Source organism: Alligator sinensis, unplaced genomic scaffold (genome assembly GCF_000455745.1).
Source record: "Alligator sinensis unplaced genomic scaffold, ASM45574v1 scaffold697_1, whole genome shotgun sequence".
NCBI classification, from domain to species: domain Eukaryota; kingdom Metazoa; phylum Chordata; order Crocodylia; family Alligatoridae; genus Alligator; species Alligator sinensis.
This window is the reverse complement of record NW_005842426.1, coordinates 382444-403475: the sequence shown is the minus strand read 5'-3', so window position 1 is coordinate 403475 and position 21032 is coordinate 382444. Positions and strand designations below refer to the sequence as shown.

Sequence of the window (21032 nt, the reverse complement as noted above, 5' to 3'; positions counted from 1 at the left end):
TGCATTTCTTTAGGATAAAATCATACTCCCAATTGCTCTCCAGATAGGAAATAAAAGAAACCGTAATATCCTATTCTCATACTGTATAGTGCTGATAGTTGCCATGTAACTGCCTCAACCTCTTCAATTCTTCTACAGTATTTAATTAATTGCATATCATTTCAGGGAAAAACATCTCTGGGAAAACACGGAAACCGTTACGAAATGGCACAACTGCTTAGTGCCTAGTGCCACGCTTGAGGACTTTGTCGACTCGGGAGATTGACTTCACAACCCGGTAAATCCCACAGCTCTCGTGGAAGTCGCAGGATTCACCTTGTGTTGCCAACAGCCCTTCTCTTTTGCGAAGATTGCTGTGATTTCTGAATCTGACTTCACCCCCAATCAGAGCAAAAGCAACCTCATTTGAAATCCTCCAGGAAAGAAAATCCCCAAAGTTTCCACTTGGGATCAAAATGATTAAAAAAAACAAACAAACAAACAAAAAAACACCTTTTCTTTCCATTTCTTTTCTTTCTATTCTAATGCAGAATCAAATACCAAATCTTTCTAATTTTTTTTTTTTTTTTTTAAATGGTTTCAAATGAGGACGGGGATCAAAACGTCTCATTCTGAAAATGATGAAATAGAGTTTTTCTACGTTGTTGGAATTTCCATCCCGGTCTGGTTCCAGTATGAAATTCCAGCATAATCCAGTGGATTTCGTGGGGTTTCCAATGGTGGGAAACCACATCCTCCAGCAGAACACAGCTCCATCCTAGCACCTCTGATGAGCTCTAAATGGGGACACATGCACACATACACACTAATACACACACATATATATATATATATATATATACATACACACACACACACACACACACACGTGAATTTAAGCACTCTGCTCAGCCAAGATTAACACAGTTATGAGATAAAGCACCCTCCTACCCCCACCCCCACCCTGCTTGACCTCACCAGGAGCTCTTCTGCACTGGCAGACGGCGGTGGATCTTGTCGTCTATGCTAGTTCCTCATCTCATGCTTTTATTAAATGAGACAGGACAGCCAGTTAGGAAGGCAAGATGACAGCATGCTGGTCCTGCCCGCTTTGGGAACAGCCTCGTGGCCTGCTCACCTTCCACTTGACATGCCAGCCCCTGCAGACACACACCAAGGGGCATCCTACCTCCTCCGAGCCTCTGAATGCACCACGTTCGCTTCAGCCCATCCCCAAAACACTTCCAAGTCCCTCGACCCAGCACAGGCCCCTGAAATCAGGTGCAAACTCTCTCCTGAGCTGCAAAAAGCAGTGCTACGATGCCCTCACTCTTTAGCCAAAAGCTCCTCACCTGTGAGGTCACACCTGGTTTTCATTTAGAGCGGGTCACTCATCGCTCCATGTTCACTCCTGCCCTATGCAAACTGAATGGGTGTCTCCTGCCTCTCACGGGATCCCTGCGGGTCCCTGAACAGAAAAAAGATTTGAACCCTGGAGCCTCAGCAAAACGTCTGTGAAATGGGCACAGCCAAGGTGGGCATCCATGGAAAGGAACTGCTCTCAAGCTAAGCAGCAGACAAACGAGGAGCTGGGCTTCATGAGCTGAATATCCCTGCATCCGAAATCAGACGCCCTTCCCTGACAGAAGCTCGCACCCCCAAGCATCTCTCAACTACAGCTGAACTTGCCGGTTGCTGGTACTTGCAGGGGCCGCGTGTTCACAGCGAGGCTCTAGGTTTAACAGCCCTGTACTTCTTCAGGAACGAAGTCAAAGATAATCACTAGAGGTCATGCTGGAGTTAAGTACGGGAAGTTAAAATGTACTCCACCCAATTAGGGGAGAGAAGGGAGCACTGATTGATTCCAGGTGATGACCTTGAAATAGTGCAGTTAATGCTGTAAACCTAGAAGCCCGGTATCGGGACAGTTGTGGCAGCGCAGGGAGATAAAAACCCGCTGATAATAAACAGATACATCCCCAGATGCTTGTTTGTTATCATGCGAGACGTGTTTGCTATGCAAAGCGATAGAGCAGAAAAAAGGCAGAGAAAGAAAGAAAATGAAAGACAGAGATTTAACGTGACTTTGTTGGTTTGTTTTGTTTTTAATGTTTAGGGTGTTTCCCCCCCCACTTGTGCATAATCATTCCTTTATTAGCTACAATCTCTGGAGTGATTCAAACTGTAATTTCTGCATTTCCAACTATAAATTCGATATTGTAAACTCAGACGGTGCCCTTGTCGGTGACCCAATTTTTTCCTCGCTATCTTTGTTAGGGTTGTCTACATCTTCCCAATAAATAATGCATTATGATTTGCCGTTTCAAAAATAATTAGAATTCAGAATTAAACAGCAAGGGCTCCGAGATAGCAGCGCATTTTAAGAGAGAAGTACTATGTAGTTGGGGGCAGACATGTCCCAGCTGAATTATACAGAGCCAGCAAGCCAGAAGTTGCTTTGCCCCACTAAGAAACAACCTTTCAAGTTCAAGGCACTTTGCAAGCAGAAGTGATTTGACCCTCGACACACCTTTTGAGGCCGATGTAACCTACAGCTTGGGTTGACCCATTGGGATATCTTTCAAGGTCAAAGAGGGAGCCAGTGTCAGAGCTGGGAATAGAAATACTGTGCCAGTGGCTCCAGACAGGAGCTTGTCCTGTGTTTATACAGCACCTGGCGCAGTGTGGGGACTGGGCCAGGACAAGGGGCTCATTGCTGCTACAGTAATGCAGTGTGTAGGCGCACAATACGTGCTGGCAAGGAGGTGCGTACAGTCAGCACGGCAAGGGGAATCCATGTGCGAGTGAGGTCTTCGCCTGAAATAGATACCGAGAAAAGCTTTCCGCATCCTCGGTGAGTTTGCAGCTGCTGCACGGTACGGGAACACTCATGGGGCAGCCTGCCGGAGAGTTAGCAAACGCATTAAGAGGCCTACAGCTTGCATCCTTCAATCCAAAAAGCAGCCGTGACCCCTGGCAACTAAACACCCACGTCTCCAATGGGCTTCAGCAATAGCAATCAGCCTCTCAAAATGTCAGGTCTCCAGAGTACAAGCATACAGGAGGCCAAGAGTTGCTGCGCTTCGAGTGGCTACGCTTTCCCCCTGCAATGTGCAAAGTGCATGCGACTCTTTCCTACCCCTGAGGCTGAGAGGACTGGGCTGATTTAGTCTGTGGAAGAGAAGACCGAGGGGGATTTGATAACATCTTTCACCTCCCTGCAGGGGGGCTGCAAAGAGGATGGAGCTGGGCTGGTCTCAGTGGGGGCAGACGACAGAAGGAGCAATGGGCTCAAGTTGCAGCAAGGGAAGCTGAGGTTGGATATTAGGAAAAACTCTCACAAAGAGGGTGGTGAAGCACTGCAACAGGCTCCCCAGAGAGGTGGTGCAATCTCCATCCTTGGAGGTTTTCAAGACCTGGGTAGACAAAGCCTTGGCTGGGATGATGTAGTTGGGGCTGGTCCTGCTCGGAGCAGGGGGTGGGACTAGATGTGACCTCCCGAGGTCCCGTCGACCCTCGTTTTCTAGGATTATGAGATTCTAACTCACTAGCAGGGAGTGGGATATAGATGGGGAATCCTCTTTGAAGAGTCTGAAAACATCACTGGGGAACACATCTGTATACAAGAGTTTAAAGAGATCAAAACCTTCCAGCCTCAGGGCTGGGAGTTATTGCAGACCTTGGACCTTACGCCAGAGAAGCTGGCACAGGATAACACCAGAGGCCTGCCTGGTACCAGCCAGAGGGTCTGAGCCACGTCTCTCCCTCATGCCTTGCTGGTGTCAGTGGCTGAAACGCCCCGAGGGACAAGTGAGCTGTGCTCACATCCAGACCCCAGGAACTGGGGCTGCTGTGGGAGCACGAAGAGGAGGCCGCGTCTCTCTGCCTAGCTGGGTTTTATCTGGAAGCTGCTGGGAATGGAGGTGCTAGGACACATCCTGGTCGAGTCTAAGAGCAATGGTCCTTGCTCTTAGACCCTTCATTGGCTGCATGAATCTGAGTGAATGGACAGTGTCCCTAGGAAGTACTGACCCCTTCTTCCAACCCCTTGATCATCTCATAGAGAAACCAGGCGTGCAAGGAAACGCACCCCAGGCAGAGAGGAGCTGTAGCTTATGATCTTGTACAGAAAGAAGAATAGTCCACAAACCCCAGTCAGCCCATGCAGGGGGTAGGGCAGAGCCCTGTTAGTCCCAGCAGGCCTTTCCTCTCCTCGTCCCACCAAATCAACTACTTCCAGCTACTTCCAGACCAGCACACGGGTGCCAAGCGCTGGCTCCGAGAGGGTCGCCTGCCTGATGCGCCCAACAGAAATTGGCTGCAGACACCGAGCAACCAGCCAGCGTCAAGCCCACCTGCATCCCTCCTCTCTGATGCCAGAGGTGTTTCAGTCATCATCTCCGTCTGCAGGGCGCATCCAGCAGTTCTCAACCTTTCTAATCTCATGGCCTCCCTTGTTCGACTCAAGACACCCCTCCGAAAAGGCCGGCTCTGAGCTCCCACTCTTCTTTTGAGTGCAGAAAAACCCTAGATCAATTCTGTGCTGTGAAGACCTCTGAGAGACCACAGCGGGTTTGACACTGGATTCCTGTTTGAAATCTCAGGGTTTCTCTCGTGACTCGCGTGGAGGTTTGCACCCGTAGCAGCGCACGACTCTCCGCTGCACCCTGCAGAGGATCTCATGGGAGGGCAGGGTGCTGCAGAGCCCAGCTGAGAACCAGCGCTTTACCCATGCTGCTTCAGACACCCGCTTTCCTCCAACCATGGGCCCAATACAAATCACACTGAGTCTGGGGCTGGGGGGGAGGAGGGAGAAACTCCAACCCTACTGGAGATGGTGGAGTTGCACCATGAGAGGATGTCTGCATTTCCCACCGGCATTTCATTCATGAAACAAATGGTTTAATTCCCACTCGTTTCAGACTCGGAGCCACCAAACCGTGGCCTGTAACAATGCACAGTGCAGCCGTTCCATTAATCCCCAGCCATATTAGTGCACTAATGAGGAAATCACCACCCACTGATTAACGCTCTGAACTGGCGATACTAGGCCGTTCTCCCGGCAGGGGGCCCCCCCCGTCACAGCCGCTGACGTCAGCTGAGGCTGCAACCAGCCCCACGGAAAACAAGGCGTTGGACCGAAACAAAAAGTTTCCTCCTGGTTTTCAAGACCCCCCACTTGCCTCCCAGCCACCACCTCGATCCTCTCGCATTTCCCCTCCTTCCTTTGCAAAAGCACACAAGAGCTGCCCTCCCCAGGGCTGCCCCTTGCTACCGCTGGTCAGATAAAGCAACCTAGGAGGTAAATATTGTACTTCTCACCGAGAGATTTTTAACTGCTTTACAAAGGAGCTCAATATCACGGCTAGGACCAATAGCAACCGGCTGCTTTTATATGAAAGGAGGCGGTAAAATGATGAAGATTAGAGTTGCATTGAGAAGTTCCTGCCAGGAAAGAACAGGAAGGGTCTGTCACCTCCAGGATCGGGCTCATCTCTCTCTCTTTCCAGCCATCTTTGCACAAATAGATGTGCAAAGAAGATGGGGAATGACTAGCCAGGCTACACAACGGCAGAGAAGGACCTGGAACATAAACTGAACGGCAGTCAGCAGTGGGCGCGTCTACACATTCATTAACGCGCCTTAGATACTGTGCATTTAGGTTAGTACTTCCTTACTAGAGTACTAACTAAATGCATGGTACCTAGAGTTACTGCACAATAGCATGGGTGCACGGTTATTTAGTGACACTTACTGCACAGTAGCTTAATACCACTGCGCAGGAGGCTATTAGCACGGTTTTTGCTGCAATGCACTACTGCACAGTGTTATTAGGCTAATGCGCAGTAAGCGTCTTGTGTAGACGCACCCAGTGTACTCTTGTCGGGGAAAAAAAAGCCAACAGCTTGTATTATAGAAGTGCCACTTGCAAATCAAGGGCAGTGATTCTTCCTCTCTATTCAGCACTGGTGAGGCCTCACCTGGAGTCCTGTGTCCAGTTCAGGGACATTTCATTGACCGCTTACAAAGAGTCCAGAACAAGGCAAAAAAAGATGATCAGGGAGGGAAATCTTATGAGGAAAGGCTGGAAGAACTAGGGTTATTTCGCCTGGAGAAGAGGACCAAGGGGAGATTTGATAATGATAAGTACCTGAAGGGCGATTAGAGAGAGGATGGAGACAGACTTTTCTCTGGGGCTGCAGGATGGGGAGCAGCAGCCGCCTCAAGCTGCAGCAGGGGAAATTTAGGCTGGAGACTAGGAGGACGTTTCTGGCTCTGAGGGGGGTCAAACACTGGCACAGGCACCTATAGAAGCTGCGATATCTCCATCCTTGGGGATTTTCAAGAGCAGGTTGGACAGACCCTTGGCCGGGTGGTTGAGTCGGGGATGACCCTGCCTTGAACAGGCAACTGGACTAGACGTGGCCTCATGAGGTCCCTTCCAGCCTGACTTGTCTATGATTGCTCCCAAACATGTGCCCAAGACCCACTTGCACTAACACAAGAGCGTGTGTTCTTCTGCCCATGAGCTATATCACGCGGCAGCCTCGCCTGCTAAGGGAAGAGGCAGCAAACCCAGTCTGGGGTGGTTTCAAACTGGCCAGGGCAGAGTACTTCAAGCCGTGCTATAGGAAGCAATTGAACCGGCCCGGAAATAGCGCCCAGGAACAAACAGGTCCTTTCCACCCCAGGCTGCTTTGTCTAGGAAGACAAGGGCTGACCCTGTGCCTGGAAGGGCACTGACCTCACAGGGCATGTCCCCAACCTGCAACCACTACGACAACTTTATCCTGGCCCCGGCATCCCAGAAGGCAACGACAACGGACGCTCCCGAGCGCTGGCACGAGAGCTGCCTTCCCCACGGCTCCCACCTTGCAAATCGCTCTGGACTGCCCCCGGGGCCCGAGCGCCTGCATTTATGAGAATTCAAGGTATTCGAGGGTGCCGAAGCAGGGAACAAAAGACCCTAGCTGCATTTCAATCCATCCAGACAGTACCCCATGCGACCCTCTTTGTTACTGAGGAAGCTGGAGCCATCCTCTGTAAAAGTTTTCAGCAGTCCTGATGAGGGGCATATTCGATAGGCAACAGGAATAGTGCCATGCGGGGAAAGGACAACTGCATGGGAACCAAACAAAAGCCAGGTGCATTTTTAAACCAGGGGGAGAGAAACGCTGCAGACGCATGGTGACAGCAGAATTAGAGAGCTTCAGTGCATACGAGCCAGACTCCAACGCCCGCCCAAGGATAAGTGCAGACACTGGAAACGTATGAGCCACAATTGCTTTTGTACTATGTAGCACAAGGGCAAAAGTATTTGAAGCATAAAACCTTTCCCGCAAAGAGCTGCCATCTTTAATAAATCACCGCATCAATTATTCACTGCGAATCAATTACTTGGTTCCAGTGAGAATCGTATGAATAACCTCATGCCCTTTAACGCCACCTCGGGAAGTTAGCGGGGAATCAGTCAGTAAAAGAGTCACTTATCTTTTATAGTGCGTTACAGAGAGATGGCACGAGCACCTCGAGAGCCCCGTCTCAGCTACACGGGATGGATCCAAAGTGATCGCCGAGAGACACGCAGGGGCCTTTCTGGGTGCAAACCAGGGGAGAGGGGATCATGCAGCAGCACTGCTGCAAAACCCAAAGACGTCTGCAGACTTTGTCACCTGGATTAAGCACCTGCCCCGAGGGGGTGGGCAGCCTGGGTGTGGACAAGGAGCTAGCACACACTTCTGTCCAGGCCAAATGCAATTGTCTGGAAAGTCCCCGGGGAGGCTTTAACAACCTTGCTACAGCAGTTCACCTATGCCCGGGCAGTCCCCACCCAAGCAGCTCGCACACCGTGTTTGCAACGCTTTCACAAACTAGGTCAGAAATCCCCACGCGCTCCGAGAGCCGGGCTGCGCCGTGTACTTACTAGGTATCCCTCTGCATTCATGGCCACGTAGAGACCCGCCTTCACTCCCTGGATTGCCACCACACGAAGGCCCACAGGGATTAGATTGAAAAGGGCTGCGGGGGCAAAAACAGGAGCAAGCGATGGTTATCGGGATCGTCTTCCCATGTGGTCTGCACCCCCGACCCATGCTGTCTCCTTGCCCCACACCTTCCCCCACCCCCTGGCTGACCCACAGAGGAGAATCTGAATTTCAGACCTGCCCAAGGACTTTCTACTGCCTTGAACGCACGCCAGCTAAGGCTGCAGGGCTGTACCCACATGCGTTCTCCGTTTCACCTGGACATTTGCCACTTCGGAAACCCCCAGACCACCGCTATCAAAAGCAGAGACCCCCCGATGACCCATATTGGACGCCATCATCTCCTAGACTTCAGTTCCTCTATGTCACTTGGAAGTGGTGCTGGGCAACCCAGGGGAGGGCAGGACCTTCCAACACTCAATTTTGCTGCAATCCTATCAATTAAAATACTGCAGCCACTCCCTCCCCAGCGGGCATCTGTAGCTCAGATGTGACCTCTCCCACAGGCCCCCAGACCCGGGCAGTTTTGCTATAGGAGCAGCATAAGTGGACAGAAAAGGAAGGCGGTTAGGGTCTCGGTGGCCAAAGGCGATGCATCACCACGATGCCGCCTGCACTATCATTATTTAGGTGCCAGCAGCAGCCAGGTAACCCAGCAGGACCTGAGTCTGCTGCAGTCAAGGCCGCCGGCTTAGACAGTCCCTGCATTAAAAAAAAGTCTGGATAGGACAAAAAGAGAAGAGAAAAGAGACACACGGAGTGGAGAAGCAACTCGCTGAAGGTCCCACGGTAGGTTAGCAGCCTCCCATGTCTCCTGAATCACCGTCCCTAGCCCTCTTTCCATGACCCCGCAGCGACTGAGAGAGATCTACACTAGTTTCTTCCATGCGTTCCAGCTGCACAAAGCCCAGGGCTTCCGCTGCGTCTCCCCGGGTCAGAAAAGACCTCCGACTTTGGAAACTCCCCTTTCCCACAGGACTGAATTTTCCTCATGAGCCTCGATGAGCAAAGAAGCATGCATTGCACCTTCCTCTCATCCCTTTGATGGGGTTACAGCCCGGACCCCCCAGCTCTGACCCAGGTTAGCAAACTGGGAAACAGGGAGAAGCACTGAGGGCCGGTAGCATTGCACTGATCTGGAAGGTGTCTGTTGGAAGGTGCTCCAGGGCAGATTATGCCCCGGCATGGCACAAATCACACCGTGCAGAAGCTACGTATCTTGTACTAGGGCTAATAAGTGACCTTTTTGCAAGTGCAGCCCAGTAGGGTCTTTACACGAGTGGTGGTGGGTGAGCACCAAATCCTCTCCTGTCCATCTCCCAGTGCATGGTCTCCTTTGGCAGCTGTCAGGGCCAAGGAGCACCAACGATTTGGCATCTGTGTTGTGGGCTGCACGAACCCTGCTTTGACACAACCAACGTCCCGCAGACCTCCGTTGCACCGGAGCTCCCTCAGCAGCTGTTTACATGGGCCCGTGCCAGGGACGGCACGTGAATCCGATTGAACCAGGAGAAAAACAAGCGCCTCGAGGGGCAGGGGCCCCAAAAGAGCGTGCCATGAGAGGCCTGCGAGCAAGCGACAGGGAGGGGGAAGAGGAGAGGAGCTTGTTTTGACTCCTTTGGAGGAGAGTTTAAGAAATTAAAATTGAGACGATGCAGAGGTGCAGCTGAGCAGGAAGGGAAGTCGGGCTGTGCGGGGGACGTTACAGGAAGGGTGGGTCCATGGCGAGTGAATTCTCGCTCTGCCTGCCTTCTACTCGCCTTCAAACTAACGACGCCAATATGCTTATAAGTCAGCAAAGAAATTGGTCTGAGCAGGTCTGAGCACCCCGCTACCAATGTAGAGCCACAATTCAAGCAACCATCCATACATGCTCCAAAACCTCATTGGAGCCAGGCTTTGGGATGACTTTGGGGGTCGTTCTCAGTGCGGGAAGACCAGCCTGTGTGTTGGGTCGGGACCCAAAGCGACGCTTTGCGGATTTGGGACCATTTGCCCAACGTAATTACATGCTGGTGGTGTCCCTGCCTCACGAGGCGTCGCGAGCTCCCCCAGGGCCAGCACTCCTCGTCTGGGCCGGTTTGCATTTCCATAGCTCTCTCGCTCCGGGGACGGTCCAAAGCCTTGGGTAGTTAACAAGTCTATTTATAAGCAATTCCCCAGGTCCAAAGCCTTGGGTAGTTAACAAGTCTATGAATAAGCAATTCCCCCCCCCCCGGTTTTTTTCTACTGAAAAATGGAGCATATTACCGCAGATAATGAACCCAAATGGGCATCATCATTCATTCTCTACAGTTAATTTGTCTTACACAGAAAACTTGTCACAGACCATTCAAAGTCCCCATCAGGCAGCATGGCAGAGACCACCCAGGATCAAGGAGAGTGCATTTTCCTTGGGCAATCCCCCCTCGCCTGCACTGCCACGCGCCCACCTTGGGAAAAATCATATCTTATTTCACTTTAGGCCTCGTTGCCACACGTTTGTTAAGCAAGATGCCCAAAAGGTATCGTGAGCCCACAGACTTCATAACAGGTAGGCGGGCACGTGGAAAGGACAGTGGCAGAGCTGTTTAACTGCAGAGCAGAAAAAAGCTGCAGGGGAACATAACTCTTTTTGGTCAAAATATGTATATTCAGGCCGAACACGAACAAACCAACAATGATGGCAGCTGATGAAGTGACCCCGGGCTCATGAAAGCATGTGCTGTCTCTGTCTGTCTGTCTCTGAGAGAGAGAGAGAGAGAGAACTATACAGATCCATATGTATTTATAGAGCTAGGTATAGATATAAAGATATCTATAGATAGATATCTAGATAGATAGATAGATAGATATCTATATCTAGATAGATAGATAGCACAAACTTTCATGAACCTGGGTTCACTTCATCAGATCCATGTATCTATCTATATCTATGGATCTGTAGATAGATAGAAAGATAGATATGAGATATATATATCAGATATCTGATATATATATATATATATATCTAGATACATATATACACCCCCCTATATGTAGATATATAGGTATAGATACTTATACCTATAGATATATAGAGATCTATACTATATATATATATATATATATATATATAGATATATAGATATATATATATATAGCTCAGATCTAGATAAATTTAGTTAACCTATAGAGGTTATAGGTCTGTACAGGCATATCTACCCTGCCTTCTGCCTGCCCTTAGACAAGCTCCCCCTCTCGCATTCGTGGAAGCCAGCCAAAAAACAAACAAATAAATTAAAACATCCAAATAAATCGTTCAGACAGCCTTATTTTGACATTTTAAACCAAAGACTTGTTTTTCTATTTTGTTTGGAAACAGCAACTTGTTTCCAAATGAAACAAGAGCCCACAAATTCATGTACCCTGGATTTTAAAGAAAAGCCCACAGCAAATTCAATGTTTTGCATGGGGTCCAAAGTGTTGCAGGCAACCTGAATCAAAACGCATCTTCTCTTCACTTATTAAAGATTAAAATAGATAATAAAACATCCAAATAAAACCACACAAAAATCACAAGTTGCTTCGCAGCTCGGCATCCGATGCCAGACAAAACTAGGGCATTTCTACGTTTCCGGATCAGCCCAGAACAAGGACCTGAAATCACAGATCTCACCTCGGGCCAACAGACGGCATTTGGGCGAGTTTCCCCATTGCAAGCGCTGGCCCCGAGTCTTCCCTTGGGGCAGGTCCGGGGAAGCTGATGGAGCAGCTACTCGGATGCATGCAATAGCGATGCTGACCTCCTGGACTTGATGATCTTCAAGGTCCTTTCCAGCCCCAATGTCTATGAAATCCATGAAGCCAGCACAGCCCACTATCTGCTGCCCAGCCCAGTCCCAGAGGATAAGCCCGGGCGGGACCACGGGGCCATCTCGTCTGACTGATGGCCTGCAGAGCATCGTTATTAAACATGTCACCCTCTGCCCCATCCAAGCCCCCTTGGCTTTAGCCAGACCACAGCACGTCGGCCTTCAGGGGACTAAACCGCCGCATGCCCCAGGCACAGACCAACATGCCACCAAAGCCAAGACCCCAGGCAATTCATTAGGCCACCGGGCCTGAGGCTGCAGAGTGGTCTGAGGCTCCCCGCAGGGCCTGATCCCCCTCCCCACCAGGTCCCTGACTGCCTAGCCTGGCAGAAAACCTCCTTCTTGACCCCAAATTTGCTGAGCCATTTGACCACAAGCACAGAGCCAAACACACACCTGTGCAAGGGGATCCCCTATACCGCAGCAGACCCTGCCCCACAACACACCCCCAGTCTGCTGCATCAGGTCAGACGACATCCATCCCCCTTAAAGCAAAGCAGCAGGTATTAGGAGTCCACGGCGGTCCGCGGAAGAAGGGAACGAACCAGGGACGACCACGGCAGAGGGAATCCACAACCCTCCGGCCACGGCGCCTCGAAGCTGGGGTACAATCTTTCCTTAAAAAGCAAAGATGAACGAACCCCCTCAAAAGACACCTCACCTCATTCAAAAATAAACCCTGCCTGAACGGGGATTTAGCACCACTTGTTGCCCTGGGCAAATGCCTGCTGGGGAACAGCCTCTTCTTCCCAGAGTGAGCTGGCCCCACTCCAGCTCCTGCCGTGCCTTGTCCCACCAAATCCTGTGCTATCAAATGCTGTTTCTTTGCTCAGCTGTCCCCAGCCATCAAGAGGATCTTATCCTGGTATTAATTGGCGTGGCCAACCCAGAGGAGTGACAGCATCTTACACCAGCTGAGAAACGTGTCCCTGGGAATACGGGATAGCAGCAAAGCAGAGAGCTTCCCAGAGGGCTTACGCTGGCATGTCAGTAAGGAAAGAAATGAATCCACTGTCATGAGCCAGGCCCAAATATTCACGCCGGTGTAAATGGGACCAGAATCTCTCTGTTGGTTTGTATCCCAACCATGTCACTTCTAACTGCACGGCAAAGGCAAAAGGCCATACCCAGCACTGCTTTGCAGGCTGCTGGCTGCATGCCTGGTCAATCGTCATTAGGTCTTGGCTTCATGCTGGTTTTAAGAAGAAAAAAATTCAGGAGCTTCCCAAAAACACACACACTTTGAGCACCAGATAGAGAATACGTTTTCAAATTGCTTAAATATTAGCTGTTCCTTTTACTTAAATTACTGGATTTCTATTAAAACAAAAAAAAAAAAGTGTTAATTACATCAGGCCCAGCTAAGGGACCTGGGTCTCGTCTCATCTGAAAATGTTTATCTTTCCAGAGTAAACCAACATAATATATTCCATGAAAATTAAGCTTCCTTTCTGAACGTTCATTGGAATAATCAGTGCACCACTAATAGCATGCAAAGCTGTGATGTATGGGACACGGTGTCCCGTTATATATTTAAATTTGTTTATTTATTTAAATTAGACTAGGTGTGGAAACGGCAGGAGAATCAAAAAGGCTTTGGAGCGTCCATCTAGCGTAACCCGCTGCATCGCCCCGGTCGCGAGCTAGCTGCAGTTTGCCCGAGGACACAGATGTTTGCTTGTCCCCCGACGGGCTGGATTTCACCCTGCCCCAAATCCCAAAGGAGCTGGTTGGGAATTTCCCAGTGAAATGATTTCCAGCAGAAAATGCTGATTCTGGAAGCCCAGAACAACGTGCGGGGAGAAATCCAGTTTGACCCCCCCCCCCCCCCTTTTTTTTTTTTTGACTGAAAAAGAAAAAAATTGGAAAATGTTTTCAAATTGTTGAAAGGTTTGAGTCTGAGCATCTTCAAAAGAGAAAGAGCCTCATTATTCTTGTCCAAAGGCCTTTGCATTGCAAAAACTAAACTTACAGTAATTCTAGTAAAAGAAAGCCCCATACAAAACAGAAAAGGGTTCAGATTGAAACTAAATGCCAGTCATGTGGATCCAAATCATTTCAACATGCACATACACGCACAGGTTTTGGTTCATGAAAACTCGAGATAGGAACATTTGGAGATCACCTGAAGTGGGTTGGGAAACAGGTCTCAGCCCACGCCAGACCAGTGCCTGACGACCCAGAGTTTAAGGAATAGCCACGACTTCCCAAGGGCTGTCGGTTCACGACTCCTGGACACACATTTCCCGCTGTCTCCCAAGGGAGCTTGCAGGTGCTCGGCCCTTTTGAGATCCCGTCCAGGATGTCTCAAACTGGGCATCCCAAACCAGCGATCATTTCCGAGCTGAGTCTCTTTCTCCAAGGGACCAACTCCGTGCAAGTCATCGCCGGCTGTCAGCTTTCGAGCGCTGCAGACACCTGCACGTTGAGGTTGATGCTTCCACTATTCCCTGTCCGACAGCCCCCCCTTGCCAGCTTGATCCCTTGTAAGATGCATCTTGCCTTTCATTTTTCTATGCTTTTCCCCCACATTAATCTCTACTTCAATTCAAACCCATCATTTTCTTGCCCATTCATCTTCACCGAGAGGTAAGAATAATTAATCCCCGTCCTTTCCCGCAGCCGCTGAGACGACACACAGGCCTCCTCTGAGGACGCTTCTCTGCAGCCTGAAAGTGTCCCATTGCCTCCAGCTTTCTTATAAGGTGCAGGACACGATCCGGCACTCTTTACTGGCTCGAGCACACCCATTGAGTTGGGATTCGACTGAGTGAGGGGTACAGGACCAGGCTCAGAAAAAACGAGGGTCGTACTCTGCAGCAAAACTAAGGACCCCAGGGCTTTTTTCTCCTCCTACTCAGATACGAATTGAAAGCCTATGGTCTACCACAAGCTAAAAAGTCTAGTTGTAATGGAGAAACATGGGGCTTTCCCCTTATGGTGTGGAGCGGCTGAGTCTAATAACAACAGCCTCTCATACTGCTTCAATAAGGGCGGCTTTGCAAACCTCCTCCTATTTGCACGCCTGTCGTGCACAAGCTCCTCCATTTGTTTGCATCGTTTTTAATGGAGCCATAACCCACGTGCAGGCCTCCAGCTGTGCCCTCGCCTCTGCTGATTAGAGCAGAGTAATTGCCGCACTTGTCTGGGACGCGGCGCTCCCGTCGCTGCAACCCTGCCCGGCGCCCGCACGGCCTGTGGATGGTGCCACGCAGCACGCCTGTGCTCCAGGCATGCATCGGTCTGACTGCCCCCTTGTCCTCTGGGTGGGCCGTCTCAGCTGTCCAAGCCAGCACCCCAAATCCTGCATGTCTTGCAGAAAAGGAAGCTTTCCATGGGGTCCCCTGGGAATCTGCCCGACTTGAGGCTCAATGCATTTTCTTATCCCTTCTCATGAGAGGGACTGGATGTTAGTTTTACTGGTCCTGCCACCATGCCTGGCCTCTGTTCATGACTATCCTGCAGCTGCCCGTCCCCTCGGAGGACACCCCTTTCTTAGTCGTGCTGCGGGTTTCAGGCCGATAACGGGCGAGCTGACGTGATGGGCTCCATCCTCCCCTGGCAGCTGCCGTTAGCAGGAGCAAAAATAATGGCCTGTTGTTTAACCTGCAGGACTCCTGGGTTGCACCTGGAGCCCATGGGGCTGAGACGTTGCTTAGAGAAGATTTACATCTCCTCCGTGATGGTCTCGGCAGGAGCTCAGGGCACCTGGCGCTTCTCAGGGGAAAGAAAATAAAAGTTTGGTGGCATTTCTTGCAAGAGCAAGAAGCCGGTGCACTGGAGCACCCCGACAGCCGGCAGGGAGCTGCCTTGCTGAATTAAACAGGCATCTTGCTCTGCTCATCCTATCTGTATACGCTCCTCTGGATGACATGAATCAGCCGCTTGCTGATGGCATTTGGGAGCCAGATTGCTCCTTCGCTGCCCCTGCGGCTGGCACAGACAGCATCCAAGACTGGATGCAGCTTTGCTTTGTGCATGCTGCCAATCTCGAGGTCTGGAGGGCTAGCGACCTTTTCAGTTATTTTTGCTAAAGATAATTTTCCTCCTACATAGGGATGGAAATAATCCCCCACATGCCTGTCACATGCATGAAGATCTCACTTCTATCCCGGAAAGAATTCAAAGCAAGGGCTGTATTCTCCTCCCCACCCCGAACAGGAGCTGTAGCATTAGGGGGGAAAAAGAAGCAGGGAACGTGCAAAAGTGATACAGGAGAGATTTAAAGGGAAAGCATCATTGAAAATAAACTGCGTGGAAAACAGCTGGCCACTTCCTCATTTGATCTTTCGTAGATGAAGCTTAACAAGCAAGACCCACTAGGTGATGCATTTGATTTATAGGCGGGTTACCAAAAAAAAGGGGGCTAATTTTTCTTACTGTAGTCACTGTTTTCGTCCTTGGTCCCATCAATCGTACCATCTGGGTGCATCTGTAGGAAGAACTCCTGCTGGCTGAATAACCTTGTCACGATTCCTTTCAGCTGGGGTTCTGCAAAAACCAAGGGGATAATTATTATGTGATGTTCACAAGACGCGGTAAGTCAGAAACGACAAGCTGCTCGGCCAACATAAACCCCCGAGTCAATAAGCTGGTGGTTAGGAGACTGGATACTTCCCTGGGACTCCTTCCAAAGTGGATTGTAAACCAGGCGTACGGGGCGTTTGCAGCGGAGAGCTGGTAGACAGACAATCGTGTTGGTGCAGCATAAAGCAAAGGTTTGATAGCAGTTTGCTTGGGACCGCTGCCTTATTGCAACTTTCCGGTCCCAAGCAAACTGCTATCAAGCCTTTGCTCTATACATTTGCTTCATTGCAAGGACAACAAGCTCTTTAGACTGCCCGCAATGTCTTCTGGAAATCCTGCTCATTTAATAGAGACATTTACACTAGTAGGGCTTTTCCTTGTGTGCTTCTTCTAGTGACATGTTGGTGGGTGCAAGCGGCTTCCTGACCCGCAAGAAATGCTGCCAGGTGGATGCAACGCTGTGGCCAGCTAAGTGGCAGTGCCACGGGGCAGCACTGATGAGCAAGAGCCAGGTCCCGTGCAGGGACCGTGGCACTGAGGGTGCAAGGGGACCGCTGCTGCACAGCAAACGCTTGCGGGTCCGACGTGGTCTCGGTTGCCAGGGGTCGGATTCTCACTAGGAGGGAGGTGAAGCACTGGAACAAGTAACCCAGAGAGGTGGTGGAGTCAGTCTCCATCCTTGGAGGTGTTTAAGGCCCAACTAGACAAAGCCTTGGCTGGGATGATGTAGCTGGGGCTGGTCCTGCTTGGACCAGGAGGTTGGACTGGATGCGACCTCCTGAGGTCCCTTCAACCCTCATTTTCTATAATTATGAGTCTGTGATTCATTACTGCCTGACTCCAGTTTCACACCCATTAGCATCGATCTCAGCCAGCTAAACGATCCTGCTGGATCAGACTGCACGAGTCCAACCGGGCGAGACTCAGGGAGGGAAGAAAACTAAGAGTAGCTGCAAACAAGCAAAGCACAGGTGTGTACCTAGATGTGCCACCATCTCAAAAGGCCGATTGAACTCACTTCCCAGTGCAATATATGGCCCTGGCTTCTATCAGCAGGGGGGATATTCTCCCTTTCCCATCACTAGCCCCGATGGCTTTGGAGATGAAGGACTTCACACCATAGCAGACTCTCACCCATCCATGATCTCAGACCCATGCAGAAGTAGGGAGAAATGCCCTTTCTAGGCCTGGGGGAAAGGGAAGATGGAAATACTTCTGTAAGCAGGATGATTTTAAATTGCTCAGAGATTCAGGGTGTTACACTGAGCCCATCTGGAAATTATCGGGCCCAGTGCAGATGGACTGGAAAAAGAGATGCTATTTATTAAGCAGCTCTGCTAGGGGTGGCAGACGCTGCTCCTATAAAGTAGCACTCATAGGTGCATAAACTCACTGTAGCTCGGAGCAAACGGCACCGACAGTTCAGAGATCTCTCTGACCGCAAACCAACAGGAAATAAATAAAAGTTCATTATTGTTGGCTCAATGGACAGGAAAATATCCAGTGCAGCGTACACCCAAGCATGCTCCATTTGGTGGCTTCGATGCCTCGAGTCAGATTGTTTAATAAGCCATCACAACGGCAGGGCTCTGGCCACATCGTGCATTAGCGGGTCCTCTCTAGGAGTCCCCGTCTCCAACTGTTTGGCACCAGGCCGTACACGTCTTGCGAAAAGGCAGCGCTCCCCGAGCACGCGGCCCGCACGCTGCACAGAGAACATCGCGGGACCGTGGCTACCCGGCGTGGCAGGTTTCCACTGTGTCAGCACCTTGCAAATTTAGGGAGAACTAAAAACAAAACACTTCTACGCTTCAAGAACAAAAGGCATGCTTTTCATGATCCAACCTCATTTCAGGTATCTGCCAGGCCTAGCTGCTTAAGACAAAAATGGGGGTGCAGTTGGAGAAAAGGAGAGGGAGTCATGCTCTTTCGGTGCGTTTCCTTCATAAGGATGGAAGAGCTGCCAGGGATCAAGTGAGACCATAGACCCACCTGGCTCAGTCTCCCGGGGCACACAGCAGAGGCTGGAAGGGAGAGTGACTGGGTCGGAGCAGGGTTTTCCCTCTGTTTCTCTCCCCCTCGCAGCCTCCAGCATTTGAGGTCCAGGAAGATCTGATGCAGAGGCCGTGCCCCTCGCTCCCACGCTCAATAGCGACCGATACCCCTTTCCTCCAAGCATGTGCCCGATCCCTTTTTCCTCTAGTAACAGGGGTTAAGGTGCATCCCCGGGGGTCCCCACTTCCCCACATTACTCGAGCTCTCACTGCCTAGTGCCTGCCCCTTCCCTGGGGGTGAGGCAGTGCAGTGTGGTGTGGCCCACCTGGGCACATGGAGCAGGGGCTGGGGGTCCTGGTGAAGTGGGGGGATTAGGCCAGGTGAACAAGGGGTGCAGCGGGCATGCTTGATGCAGCAGGATGCATTGCAGCGCGGCTTGCAGGACACTTAGCCCCTGGCTGCTCAGAAGCTGGACATGGGCAGCCCAGCTGTAGGCAATAAACCTGGCCCAGCTTTTGTTAGTAGGAACACAAGCCTGCGCTCTCTTTACTCTCACGAGGTCACTAGGAGTAGGAGCATGGACAGGCGTCCTGGCAAACTGCTCACTGGACCACCCCATGCTGGGAGAGCCGGATATGACCGGGAACGCTCAACTCCTAACAGCACGGTCAGCATCGTGGATGCCTATACACCTGCAGCAAGGCCGCCCCGACGCATTGTAATTACTCACAGATTAATTGGGTCTGCTGGAGCATGGTCCTTTCTGCGCTCCAGCAGACTCCAGTGTCATGTGTATCAGTATCCCTGCACTGAAAAATGGCAGCAAGGGCTCAACAAGCTTTAATTAAAGCGCCCTTGCTGCCTTTTTTCAGTGCGAGCACGCTGGTGCACATGATGCTCCAGGTGCACTAATTACAGCGGCTCTTGAAATCACTCTAATTAAAGCACCCCCCTTTCCTGAAGCATGTGTATAAATGCCCCTTGCGTCTACGAGGGCTGAGAGCCATGGGGCTGGAGCCACAGTAAGCACTGCCATCCCACCCGAATTAACGTGTTCCCCCAGGAGAGTGCAATCAAATTCTTCCAGAAGAAAGTTGACCTGGCTCCCCCTCAACTGGGGACAGCAAGTCAAGCCCAGGGGGTTGGATAGGAGGTCAGTGCCACCCACCCTCCTCCAGACCACACTGGCTACGTACAGACACTACACATCAACCGGTATAAGGGACCGGAAACCGATCTAAACCGGCAACAGACAGTCAGTGTGCACGGACCGGTTGAAGACTGCTGGAGCCTGGTGTCAGACAGACCTGGCTGGACGCAGCATCAGCATCAGATTTAATCGGTTTAGATCAGAGCGGTCTACCAGACTTTTGTGCCAGATCCCCTCCCGACTCAAGTGAGGTTGCAGTCCTCCAACATCCCAGATGCCTTTGCGGCTTCTCCACTAACCCCACCTTGCAGGGCGGGCGAGCTAGCCTCATCCCATGCTTGTCTGCCCCACCTGGGGCGTCAGAGCCGAGGCAGCAAAGCCTCTGCTCCCCAGGGGGCACATGCTCAGCAGCCAATCAGGTGCGGCCAGCCGATTGGCTGGCTTCGGCCGGGGCTTGGCTGTCTTCGGCAGTGCCCGGCATGCTGGGAAGCGCATGGGAGCACCCCCATCCTGCCGGCCTCGGCCAATGCAAGCATCCCTGCACCCCCAACTGAGGGAGACCGTGCATTTTGTCGTTCCCGATCTAGTCTTTGCAGCTTAGAGCAAGTTTGGCCGATTCCACCTCGGGGTTTTGAATGTCTGTACATGGCTGCTGTACAGCCACACAGCACATGGGGGGGGAGAAGAGGGAATTGGGTCCTTAGCAGAAGGAGGTAGAGAGCAAAACACGCTTCAGTGAAGAAACTATTCAGTAATGAAGCCTGCCAGGCACTGTGTTTGGAGCCCTTATTGGGGTGATGCCCCCAGGCCACCGCACACTTCAGATCTCAGCAGTGCAAATGCAGACACCGTTATCTTGTCGGGATCGGAGCCCGCTGCAGTCGAGCCGGAGATAAGCTCCCCTGCTTTCCCCGTCTTCTTACGCATCTGACAGGCACCGGATCTGCTCTGGTTCAACAAGGATGAGCCGTTTCGACAACCCACAGCAAGCCTGGAAAACATCCGAGCCGACGAACGGCCGGGACCGTGCAGCTCTTTGCTGGATTCCCATCAGGTGAGGCTGCGCTAACGCGCGGGGTCTGTCCCACATCCCAAGCCAAGCTCAGAGGGAGACAAACTGGCAAAAATCCCTAAGCTACATCCGGAAATAATTGCCAGGTTTCTCCAGGCCCTAATACAGCCTGACAAGGACATTGTGCCTGTCACTTCACATTGCAGGCTGCAGGTTTGGGGTTTCACGGAGGGAGGAGGAGGCACCCCGGACCCTGACCTAGCAGGAGGTAGCATAGCCCGGACAAGGAAGAAAGTACCCAGACAGCTGGATGTTTCCAGGAACTGAATATCCAACCTCCCAGCACGCAGATCTGCACACAAGCAACAGCCTCTTATTTTCTCAGGACAGCTCCATGAGCATCTCTCACATCTCCCGGTCACTGCTCGAGAGCTGTCTGGATGAAGCCCCATCGTTGCACGCCGGAGCTGTATCGGCTGCATGGAACAAGGCAGGGCCTGACCCCTGCACCCCCCTCCCGCCTTTTGCAATCAGCTTGCAATTAGTCACTC

The 21032-nt window shown here is 51.2% G+C and overlaps 1 protein-coding gene across 1 annotated transcript in view; it reads right to left on the bottom strand.

Moving 5' to 3' along the window:
- FGF12 (fibroblast growth factor 12) overlaps positions 1–21032 on the bottom strand; it is a 120041-nt gene that overhangs the window by 98102 nt on the left and 907 nt on the right. The window contains 2 exon segments of the mRNA XM_025211724.1: positions 7904–7998; positions 16178–16288. Coding sequence (XP_025067509.1) covers positions 7904–7998; positions 16178–16229 — 147 coding nt within the window. The 5' untranslated portion in view covers positions 16230–16288.